The sequence below is a fragment of the Sander lucioperca genome, chromosome 3, assembly GCF_008315115.2.
Source record: "Sander lucioperca isolate FBNREF2018 chromosome 3, SLUC_FBN_1.2, whole genome shotgun sequence".
Lineage (NCBI taxonomy): Eukaryota > Metazoa > Chordata > Actinopteri > Perciformes > Percidae > Sander > Sander lucioperca.
In genome coordinates this window covers 38610178-38622685 of record NC_050175.1, presented here as the reverse complement: position 1 = coordinate 38622685, position 12508 = coordinate 38610178, and the positions used below count along the sequence as shown (strand labels likewise).

Here is a 12508-nt window from a genome sequence, read left to right as displayed (position 1 = left end):
GCCATCGAAACAGAAAGTGGGTGTAACTTGAGTGTACATTGTCCGATTGGCTCGAAACGTTTCAGGATGCATTACAGAATCTGACGTTGATTTTTGCTGTTTACTCTGGAGGGTGTTGGTAGTGACATTGTACACAGAAACACAGGCCTGCACACACTAATTTAAACAGATTTGAAGTTTGCAGTTATATAAATTGATGGCAGAGAAAGATCAATGCACTGCTGCTTCAGAAAATAAGCAAATAGACAAACAGAAAGAAAATTAATCTGTGGCCCACCCCTCAGTCTCTTGGAGTCTCTTCTCTCTCTCCTCTGCCACCACAGGAATTTGCAATCATGAAGACATTTCACATTAAATTGTATTATTAAATGTGACAGAATACCAAAACAGAATCAGAATCAACTTTGTTGAATGTTGACAAATACAAGGTATTTGTCTCTGTCTAGGCATTTGACCCATCAGAGCACTGGAAGTGCTCCAACTACCAGTTGCATAACGTGTAACAATCTAGACATCAGGTCGTAACATAAAGCTACATTGTGGAAGAATTACTCCCATCTAGCGTTGAGATCATATATCGCAATCAACTCTCTCTCGCCACGCAGTATTGCAGCTACGGTAGCCTTCACGCTTCAAAAAGCGAAGGTGTACAAAAGGCCGACTATCAGCCGTCGTTGTTGGAGTTCATGCGTTCTCTTAATACATCCATGAGTTCATGTCGGAGAGTGGCGTGGACGCGTGCTTCACACCACGAGCGGGCACGCACGCCACCCGACGGAAAGGAGAAAGAAAGAAAAGTTGGGATTTGGTGTGTGCCTCCAAAGCAGCTCCAATTTTCACTCTTTTTCCAGTCTCTTGCTCTTTTCAATATCCGTTTTCTTTATCTGGGCGAAGACGAAGACTCCTGTTCCTAAAATTTGGATTTTCAATACGTGTGGTCCTCCATGTTTCCTTCTTCAAACTTGCCGGGGCCGGGAAGCTACGATACACGTTAGCAGCAGCTGTAGTCGAAAACACGAAAGGCGGAGCAGTATGTCCCTTACCGGCTAACGTATTTCAAGATGGCGCATCATTATGGAGCGTCTACCCCATAGACTGTATATAAGAATGGACCACCAGATCCCGTGTCTCTGGACGGAGACCAGTGAAGGATATTAGAAGATCTTTCCCGGTGATGGCTGAGCGTTACTGAGCAGCCTCCAACTGAGCTTGAAGACGTAGATGTGACGTGAGCAACCTGTCTGAAAGTTGGAAGTCTTCTGGTAGCTGTGCCAAGAGAAATCTCAATCATTCCCAATCTAGCAGAGACGGAGAGCGTAGCTATATGTAAGGAGATAAGGGACCATTCGGTATTTATGGAATGGACCACCGGAGGAAAATAGGGGAGGGTCAGGTCTTTTTAAATTTTGCTGAGGGGAGGTCATCCAACATTTTTTAGTCTGGGTGGGGGGGGTCACCCAACTTTTTTATTCATGAAAAGAGCAAAATTTCAAAGTGGCTTGTTGCATATTTGCTTGCTTTGTGCATATTTATCCATGTAGCTCTCAGTCTCGGCCCCCTAGCAGATGGTCTGACCGCATACGCGGAGTTTGCTGGGGGGGCAGGAGGAGCACTGCCCCCTGGTGGCTCAAACGGGTAATTGCATTATTTAAAAATTAGTGGAATAATTACATCTGGCATGACCAGATATTAAATAAATATCTTAAATAACACAAAACAACTAAATGGTGATAGGTAATACATCAGATTTCATATACTGCTTTAGGAAAAAAATATTACCTGGCTGACGATGGGAGCAGCAGGACGCAAAAAAAACGAAAATTACTGTTGTACTAGTCTGGACATCTTGCCGTGCCAACCTTGCAATAAAGGTTTCCTAAATGCCATGTATATACATGTGATGTCAGCTTACTAAATGATTGCGGGTTTTGTGTAGATTTGGACTTTTATACGTTTATTCCACTTTGTTTAAACGGTGAAGTGAAGAGGCCTCGTTCACCTGTTTGGAGCTGGCTGGTGAATGTGACGCTCGTATCGGCCTTGCTGGATACACCGTGTAGTTTACCTTTTTGTGGATCTACTGATCACTGTGGATTACTTTTTTTTGTGTCATTGGATTACGGCAAAATACGGATCTTTTTTTCTCAACGTGTCTTAACGTTTTATGGTGAGTTTGGAGAGGCATCTCAACAGACTGGAGGTCCAACACTGATTGTTCACTGTTACATTTTAGTTGAATTTAAGCGTCTGACTATTGCGTTCCAAAACAGCCGTGCCGCGATTGGATTTCATAAGGGCGAATTGTTAAATTGTTACAATGTAACTTAAAAACTTTAAAAATAAACATATATGTTTTGGAATATAATGTTCAGCTTCGGCAGCTTTACCTATGTGCTAAAATATACAATGACGATAGTGACAAGTCCATAGCAACCAGTGTTGAATTGGTGATTTCCCAGCATCCTTTGCTGAATGGTCTCAATGTTTTATTGTTTTATTTCATATGAATACTAGTTTACTAGAGGAGTAACTTAGTATTTGAAGTAATGCAGTAATACATGAAGTGTGCATTTAGTTTCCATGCTTATTGTGTTTCCACAACAATGTTAGTGAGTAAATCTACTGAAATGGCCACCACACCATAACAGAGGAGTGTGATGTGTAAGATGAGAATGCAGAGGTTAACTCCTGTATGTCATGGCTGTAAAAATCAAATAGTATCTGTACTTCTTTGCTAAGTGCAAACTTGCATGTGAGGGGAGGGTCATTCCTCTTTTTCAAATCACTTTGGAGGGTCATAGGAAAATTATTACTGACGAGGGGAGGGTCACGTCTTTTTAGGTTAGAGGCCACAAAACTCCTCCGGTGGCCCCTTAATTAAATAACGAACAGTCCCTAACATAGGCACAGGCTAATTATTGCTAACTAAAATGCTAGTTAACATTAGTAATTACACTTAAACAGCTAATGTAAGTCCAAACTGCCTGAGAGCTTCTCCTGTACTATACGGTAATTCCTCTACTATGAGACAGTAAGTCTCGTGGTTATGACCCAATCGTTAGCCTATTTTTATAAAAACGTCTGCTACGGAGCCATAACGTGAGCTACAAGGTAATGGAGCCTTTTATACATTGTCGTGTTTCTTTAGAAATAAACACTGGACAAATAGAGTATTTAAACGCTTCAGATGTAAAGTTATTCTCTGTCAAAGTGGCGCCAAAATGAATGGCAGTCAATGGAATGCTAACGGGGGGTGATCACTTTGTAGCATTAAAATGGCGCCATAGGAGGTTTGCGCTCCAAGGAGAAGCTTACCCCCTTGGTCTACCCCCAGTTCATGCAAGCGCAAATGTAAAATTCCAAGCTAATAGGAATACTTGAAATTGATGGTGGTGGTTGTTAGAAAATATAAAAGCACACAATGTGATCGTTTCATTCCTGAGGACGAAGGAGAAGGCTTGGGTCCAATTGAAAGTTAAGCAAAAGGTTTAATAAACAACATGGTAAAAACGACATGACAAAAACAAATGTTACACTGCCAGCAGTGGACTGCAAGCATGCTTCCTTGTGGGGTCACAATTTTGCAGTCCAAACAATACAAAACAATACATCAATAAAACACTGCCAGCAGTCTTGAATCATTGTGAAGTTTCCAAATTTATCCTCAAGAGTTTGAGGGTGGTTCCTCAAATTAAATCCCTTCGTATTGGTCAGATGTCTTCAAAAGCAAAAGTGTCCCTAATCCATGTGTCTTGTGGCCACACCCGGCCACAGGATCTTACCAAGTCAATGTCAATTGTTTCCAAACTACAGGAATACTCATTTTTTGTCTGGCCCAACAGGGGATGGCTCTCAAAGTTGATTAAACATTAGGTCTTCTAAAGCTTCTACCTTTATGCTAAATAACAGACGTGACTTTTTTTTTTATTCAATTCTTTAGAAGTTAGGGTTTGGGGTGAGGATTAGGCTTAATCAGCATTGAAACAATCATTTTCGGCTCAGTTTCAGTGTCACTCAGTCTCACAGCAGTTTACATTAAATAAGTTACATTTTTGACCTAAAAGTATATTGCTCTAAAACATCACCAATGTTTTAACTTTTTTATAATCAACATGGTCAATATTCATGAAAAAGAACAAGTTTGTGAAGGGCAACACAGATTTTGATTTGAGGCATGAATTTCTCAAAAGTATACTTATGTGTAGCCTGTTAGCATCCTGGCTGCAAACTCCTACTGGTTTATGACAATTATTAAAGAGATTTTTTACAAGGAAATTATGCTCATATATGTATAAACTGAACCATCTGATGTTATGTACATTTACACCCAGTGCATATCAATTTTAAATGCTGGAACTATTTTACTCTTGTGAATTTGATTCAAATATAATATGCTTTACCCTAAAAATGCATGTAACTGTATCTAATCAAGGACTACAATGGATATTCTGTGAAAATAATAATAGTTCTGTAAAATTAAAGAGATATTTATTGTTGCCTCTAGGCTTCAAAGTACAAGAAAGTTGAAGGAAAAGTCTGACCATGTCTACCATGAACACTGAAGGACAAGAACCTGCAGGTACAGTCCCACTTATGTATATATTATATATATAATTCATTCATTTGACCTTTATTTGTATGTATACGGACAAAGGCACTTTTTGAAGGCTATGATTTAGTTTTTTGTTAAGTCTAAAACAATCCAGGCTGTTACAGCCACATAAAATATAGATCAGTGAAAAGGTGGGCAGGAAACTAAAAGAATAGACTAAAAGGAAAACTCGGGCACAGCATTAAAGGGTAACTACCATTTTTTTCAACCTGGATCCTATTTTCCTATGTTTTTGTGTCTAAGTGACTGATGGGAACAACAATCTTTGACATTGGTCCAGTAAGCGAGATCGCTGCAGTCGGCAGCAGAGAAACAAGCTTGTTTTGCCGCTGACAGACTCAGATTAATATTCTAAGTGTCTGACAACATTATAGAAAGGATTTCTAAGGAGGTCGACCTTTCTGTTAAAGAGTAAGATCCACTTTTTAAACATAAAAACATCCGCAAAATTGCGTTCGCTAAACCCACCAGACCCCATGTAAATAAACAGTTATTTTAGCATCGTAAAATCCACTTCATATAAAGTCAACAGAAACTAAATAAAACTATGAAAAGCAGTTTTGGTCATCTTTCCACTTTTCCAACAATCACAACTCTAGTGTTGGTTGAAATAAACACATAGTTTACAGACGTACATGTGAACATATGTTGGCTCTATACACACTAAAATTATTGTTTTTTTAAATGGAGTCTGGTGGGTTTAGCGCTAGCAACTTCAGAGCTGTTCCTGGTTAAACAAAAAGGTCTCAAAGAGGTTTTAAAGGTCTATCTCTGTAGGGATCCTTTCCATAATGTTAACTAGGGTTGGGTACCGTTTGAATTTTAAAACGATTCCGATTCCTAACCGATTCCTAAACCGATTCTTGAAAAACTGAAAAATTACATCAAAGAAAGGCTCTTTTATGGAGTTTTTTTAAAAATTGAAAATTTAAATTTAACAATATATTAACGTTTTAAAGTACTTAAATATATAATAAGTAAACCTAAGTCACCTAACACATAACTTCAATAATTTAACAAATAACAGTTACACTATTAACAAGTAACAACAAAATAAATGTTGAGTTGGTATGCCAACCAGCTTCAAACTTTAGCAGTTCTTTTGCAGAAAAATGACCATATTTGCTTTCTCTGGCAAGATACTACACCTCAACTGACTTATGGCATGTCCTGCACAGGAGAAAACTCTTTCAGATGGTGTCCAAGAGGCCTGTACACACAGGTATGAGTTTGAAAGGGCAGACAATTTGGGGAGGCTGTCCCGCCTCCCCCACCACCAGGCTACAGGGTCTTGTCCTGAACGATAGACTAGCAGAGTGTAATATGTTTACTAGCGATCACGTGCAGTGAATGGTTAATATACCTTTACGTCCGTTTTGGTGAACCCAGACGGAAAATATGGCATTTTAAAAGTAGCCTACATTTACGATAGCTAGCTAACGGTAGACTACAGAGAAAGTGTGATCTTTTTACGTCCGTTTCAGAGCATGTACAAAAAGCCGCCTATCAGCTGTGATAGTAGAGTGCATGTCCGAGAATAGCGTGGACACGCGCTTCACACCGCGAGCAGGCACGTGCGCCACTCGGCAGAAAAGGGAGAAAGAAAAAAAGAGTCTGCCGCTGGCCGGAGCGACAGAGGGAAAATATTTCAGTCGGAACCGAAATGAGGAACCGAAATTTGCGTTCTAATCCGGTCCAAATACTACCGTTTGCGTAGGAACCGGATCCATAGTGGAACCGGGTTTCGGTACCCAACCCTAATGTTAACAGACACTTAATGAATAGGGGGACCGAAGTGGTGACCCACCAATATAATATACTAATAAAGGCAAAGAAAGTGCTGACACACACACACACACTCCAAAAGGGGCTGCCTGTTGTACGTTTTCTCAAAGTGAACTTCTCTTTCTCTTTGACAGTCCTACTCAACTTTCTTTCCAAAGTTGGACTGGAGAAATGTTATCCTAACAAACTCACTCTTCGGTCTCTCTTGGAGATCAACAAAAACAGCATAAATGAAGAAGCTGTCTCATCTGTGAAGGACATACCATGGGGTTTTCTCAGAAAACTATTTAAACTCAATTCTGAATGCAGGAGCTGTACACAATTATCAGACGGTGATGATGATGATGATGATGATGATGATGATGATGATGATGATGATGATGATGACCTTAACACTGCAGATGACCCTACAGGGGATAATAAGGTCAACCCTCTCGACCTCATAGTAGCACTCTTCCTTTGTGCTGACAGCTTCTTGCAACAGGAACTGGCCCTCAAGATGTCAATGTGCCAGTTTTCTGTCCCACTGCTGTTGCCCCATGCCAATAACAGCCAGAGTACCCTGATGCTTTGGGCTCTGAGAGACATCGTCAAAGAGTGGCGTCCACATCATTTGTCTGAATCAAGAGGGTTTGTTGAAGACAACATTATCCAAACAGATATTCCATTCTACTCCTTTGTGCGGCTGAAAAACTGCAGTTTATCCAAGTCCCAGTGTTTGAATCATGTTCTCAGCCATGGTCAGAACAACAACAATATGTTCATACACAGAGATATGGAAGGTGTAGCACATGAAAGAGACATTGCAAATGGTTTAGTAGAGGTTTGCTGGTACCTTCCCAGTGGTACTGAAGATCTTGACATATTTCCAAAACCAGTTGCATTCGCTAATTTGAGAGGAGATGTTTGTGAGTCACTCGCACAGTTCACTTTTCTTTTTCAAGTGTCAACTGCTACCTTTGTATTCCTGGACAAAGTTGAAGAAGAGGAGCACAAGATTCTGACTTCTCTTCAAGATGTGAAATCCAAACTGTTCTTCATTGTTAACCGCAAGGAGGGGAATGTTACAGAAGATATGATGTCTGTCAGGAAAACACAGAAAGAATTAGACCTACCAAAGACCAGTGTGAAAATCAAAGATCCAAAGGAAAATGTAGCAACGTTTTCAAATAAACTTTGTGCAGCCATCAAGAAATCCCTCAAAGATGTAAAAACCATAAGAAGCATTGCAAATATGCTTGACAAAGCTGTTGAACTTGGTCTGTCGGTGGATGAACGGACAAGTGAGGACCAAAGGAAGGCAGCTGAGGAGATTATGAAAGGAATCGGAGTGCGACGTATACCAGACTACAAGAAAGAACAACTTCCTTTGCAAGGAGATAACTGGAAAAGGTTATCAAAGTTAGAGAAGGAGGAATGTAGGATGAAAGACACTGGTGCCTTAGGCCTCGAAGAGTATAAATCTCAGCTACAAGCAGAAAAACTAAATATCAGAGAGGGGCAAAGCAAACAAAAAATGTCAAAAGAAATTGAGAGTTTTATTGAAATCTTATCCACAAGTGACAAAGAGAAAAGAGATTATTTACTTAAGTGGATGAAGTTGAAGTTGGATTCACATTCTCGGGACAATCTGACTGAGTTGCGTAACAAATTTAAAGAGCAATGCAAGAAGAAAGATGCAAAACTCATTGGAGAGTTGGATCAGGCTTTGCTGGATAGCTCTTTAGGACTAGAGCATTACATGAGAGAGATGGGGCTGATCTATGAGTTTTCCTTGCAATCACGAGACACTGGTGATAAAATATCTCGTCTCCCTGGTTTGGCAGCTGAAATGCTGTTGGATGGATATCCTTTAGAGCTCTTAGATGGAGATGCTTCTAACATCCCAGAGAGATGGGTGACAGATGTGCTAATGGAGCTTCACAAGAAGGTTGGAGAGAAGAGCAGACTGTTGGTACTGACGGTGTTGGGTGTTCAAAGTAGTGGGAAGTCAACACTCCTCAACACCATGTTTGGTGTACAGTTTCCTGTCAGCAGTGGCAGATGCACAAGAGGAGCTTATATGCTCTTCCTCAGAGTTGAAGAGGATCTAAAAAAGGACTTGAACTGTGACTTTATACTTCTCATTGACACAGAGGGTCTTAAATCTCCTCATTTGGAACAACTAGAGGACAGCTATGAGCATGACAACCAGCTGGCAACCTTTGTGATTGGCTTAAGTGATGTCACCATTATCAATGTCTCAATGGAGAACTCAACAGAAATGAAAGATGTCCTGCAAATTGCAACACACGCTTTCTTGAGAATGAAGGAAATTGGTAAAAAGCCAGTTTGTCATTTTGTGCACCAGAATGTTGGTGGAGTCTCAGCTCACGCAAAGACCAAGGCCGATAGAAAACATTTCTTGGACCAGCTCGATGAAATGACTCTAATTGCAGCTGACATGGAAAAGCAGACCGCTATAAAAGCTTTCACAGATGTGCTGAACTATGACATGGAAAAAAACCACTGGAACATCCCAGGACTCTGGCATGGGACCCCACCGATGGCCCCAGTAAACACAGGTTACAGTGTAGCTGTAGCAGGTTTAAAGAAAAATCTTTTGGAGACAGGGAAAGGAGACAAAAGCTATGAAGTCTCACAGATTCCACAGTTTCTAGAATGGATGAGAAGCCTCTGGAAAGCAGTCAAATATGAGAACTTCATCTTCAGTTTCAGAAACACTCTTGTGGCTCATGTGTACGACAACCTTGACAAAGACTTCAGTGAATGGGAATGGGAGTTCAGGAAAGAGATTCTCTCCTGGCAGACAGCAGCAGAGTTGGAAATCAAAAATGCTGACAATGAATCTCAGGTGGAAATTTGGAATGAATTGGTTGAATCAAAAAAATCTGAGGTGGTGAAGAAAATAGCAGCCCAGCAAAAAATAATGAAGGAGAAACTCAGTGACTACTACAAAAGAAAAGACAAACATGTACATTTGATAGAGAAATACAAAATTGACTTTCTCCACAGGATCAACAGTCTTGCAAATGAAGTCGAACATTCTGTGTGTGAAAAATTGGATGATGCCCTTAAACTGAAAATCGGTTTAAAAGAGGCTGAGGACATACAGAGGAAATCCAGAGGTGTGATTGAAGACCGGGTCATGAAACTCCTGAGTGACTGTAAAACCTCTACACCATCCGATGAAGAGCTGGAACATGAGTTTGACAAGATGTGGGCTAAAGCTACTGAAAATATACCTGACCTGAAAGAACGAGACATATCTGCATGCATTCTCAAACAACTGAGAAAACATTTCTCAAATCAGAATGTAAATGAAAAATTGCAAAACATTGACGAGCTAAAGAACTTTGGGATAGGTAAATTTAAGACCACAAAAGACCATATTGACGGCTTTTGGAAGAAGGTTAAATCTCTGTGGGATACTGGAGATTTACAGAGTTTTGCAGACAGTGTCATTGAGATTTCCACACAGTTTGTTCTTGATAAAACAAAGACAAATGGAGATTACCATGACTCTTTCACAAAAGAGCTTTTGGAGAAAATAGATGAAAAACTTAAACAGAACTACAAACACTACAAAACAAATCCACAGTTTGAGATTGACCTGAAACTTCATATTTGTGGCATTGCCTCCAGAGAATTCTTAAAAATGCACCAAAAATTCATGTCTGACAATAATCCAAGAAGTCAGCTGGAGAAGTACAAGAATCAGTACTTGTCAGCTTTTATTGATTTATACAAACAGAGAGATGATTGCCAACGCAAAGCAGATGATTTTGTCAGACTTTGTATCAAACCTGCTGTTGAAGAGTACATCAGTAGATCTCTGGGAATAGACATTGTAGATGAGATTTTGACAAGTTGCCATTCAGCAGAGTACAGTTCACGCTCCTTTTTCCAGTACAACATTCAGAAAGAGTTGCTGCAAAAGGAAGACTTTGAGAGTTTTGTCAAGTACATTTGTAAGTATGAGATATATGTTAAGGATTGGATATTTCAGCAAATCTTGAAAAAAATGTCAGAAGACAAAACTTTGTGCAAACTGAAGAGTAAGAATCTGCAGGTCATAGTTAACAAAATAACAGAAGCAACAGAACGATCCTCAAAAGGAGAGGATGGTGTTCAGCTTCCAGATAACCAGGAAAGCATCACAAAGCTCATCAACAACATGCGCACATATTTGATCAAAGACATCTCAATTTCAGTGGAGGCTGAACAAAGCACCTTGTTTCAAATCCAAAGCACATGTCATCCATTTACAGAGAGCCTCAGTAAATCATTGGGTGAATTAAAGGAACAGCTGCAGGAGGTATTCTCAAACTCTGAAGACATCACTGAGACTCTGAACAAACTTCCAATCAAACCACAAGATGAGCTTTTCAAGCGGATGTTTGGCTGTGGACAACAATGTCCATTTTGTAAAGTTCCTTGTGAGGCTGGAGGCAAAGAACACAAGAAACATCATGCAGCTGTTCATCGGCCACAAGGTCTTGGTACATACAGGGATGTGGCCACTAAGAAGCTGGTTGAAACACTGTGTACAACAAGTGTGCACAGTCAACATTTATTCAGGAACACAGACACTAAAGGGGAGTGGCATCCTTATAAGGAGTTCATCAAGTACTATCCAGACTGGCTCATTCCTCCTGACTCCACCATCAAGGCATCAGACTACTGGAAGTATGTCCTGGTTCAATACAATGAAAGATTTGCTCAAGAATATGAAGCCAAACCAGCAGATGTTCCAGAGGCCTGGAGGAGAATCACAAAGGAACAAGCACTGGAGGGATTAAAAGACGCCTTCAACATTAAGTGAACAATATACCATCCTGAATATCTTCAAAACAAAACAACATTGAAACATGGAAGATTTTTTCATATACAAATGTACAGAGAAGACCAAAAGGAAACAAGAACTGAAGACGTTTGGGCATCCAGCAGAACAATCAGTCAAGACAGATTAATACTGTTGGAAAATGATCAACTTGAAAGAAAAGTAAATTCTGTAAAGAGTTATGTTAAACTTTTAAATATATTCTATACTTTATATTTATTACTTTATTTTTAAAGATTACAAATGTTCTTTTATCAATCTTCTGTAGGCCCTCAAGCACAATGATGATGTTGACAAAGATCATTTTTGGTTATGATCATTAGAAATGTTTGTTTTTTTAACCTATTTTCAAGATGCTGTATGTCGATGTTTATAATGACTGGTGTTCACAATTATGATGCTGAAAATGTATTTCAGAGATCACCTGGAGAAGGACATCATGTCAATACTTTTTGTCAGTTTTTGTTTTTGGCTACTACTGTTTTTTTTTCCTGTTTCTTCATATTTTTAAATGCACAATATAACTGGTGTGCACAATAATGACGACGTCAGTGATAATGAGGATTTAGAAGTTTTGTCATAGATATGTCAGCATGGTTGATTCATTGTGACTTTGAGTTGACTTACTTACTTTTATTAGTATAGTACTACCTATTATTACTTCCTCCACTATTTACATTTGTATAGTTTTATTTCTCATCATTCTTGCTTAATTTAATCTGAAAAGTAACTGATATGTGCTTGGAGATAGGGCTGGGCGATAAATCGATTTTATTGATTAACTCGAATTTGTAGTTAACGTTGATTTGTTAAAATGAAAATCGATTTTCTCCTTAACATCCGCCGACGCTCCCCTCTGGGCTCAGCCCTCGCCCCACGCGTTTGCCATAGAGATACACAAACAACATGGCAGCGACAGGGACTAACATTAATTATTTTCTTAACTAGTCGTTTCACTACTTACTTATCCGTAATCTCCGCCGAAATGACCGGCAGCTCGCGGTGCTCTGTCCCCGGCTGAGAGTCACCTATTCTCGGATAACTGAACCACCAGCTACCGCTGACCTAAAGGACCACCATGCGGGGCACCAGAGGCGGTGTTGAGGAACTCTTTTGCGGCTCAACACATCTACTAAATGCCGCTGATACGACCGAGCTGTGATGGAGGTCTGTAGCGGATTAAACAACTAGCAATCGCCGCTGTGTAGCACGGAGCTCCTCTTCGACGTTTGTTTCTACCGCTAGTTACTACGAAGGAGCTAGCTACA

General features: G+C 39.9%; 1 protein-coding gene across 1 annotated transcript; it reads left to right on the top strand.

The window, feature by feature from the left end:
* Positions 1 to 4475: 4475 nt before the first annotated feature.
* On the top strand, positions 4476 to 11388 carry LOC116067161 (up-regulator of cell proliferation-like). Its single transcript, XM_035999723.1, has 2 exons — positions 4476 to 4579; positions 6532 to 11388. The coding sequence occupies exons 1-2, from the start codon at positions 4543 to 4545 to the stop codon at positions 11220 to 11222; spliced, it is 4728 nt and encodes a 1575-aa protein (XP_035855616.1). The 5' UTR covers positions 4476 to 4542; the 3' UTR covers positions 11223 to 11388.
* Positions 11389 to 12508: the final 1120 nt, after the last annotated feature.

Bases quoted from the DNA above. Each gene is read 5' to 3' on its own strand.
- LOC116067161 (XM_035999723.1), top strand. From the start codon at position 4,543: ATGTCTACCATGAACACTGAAGGACAAGAACCTGCAG. The intron at 4,580-6,531 runs GTACAGTCCCAC...TCTCTTTGACAG, and splicing joins TGAAGGACAAGAACCTGCAG to TCCTACTCAACTTTCTTTCC.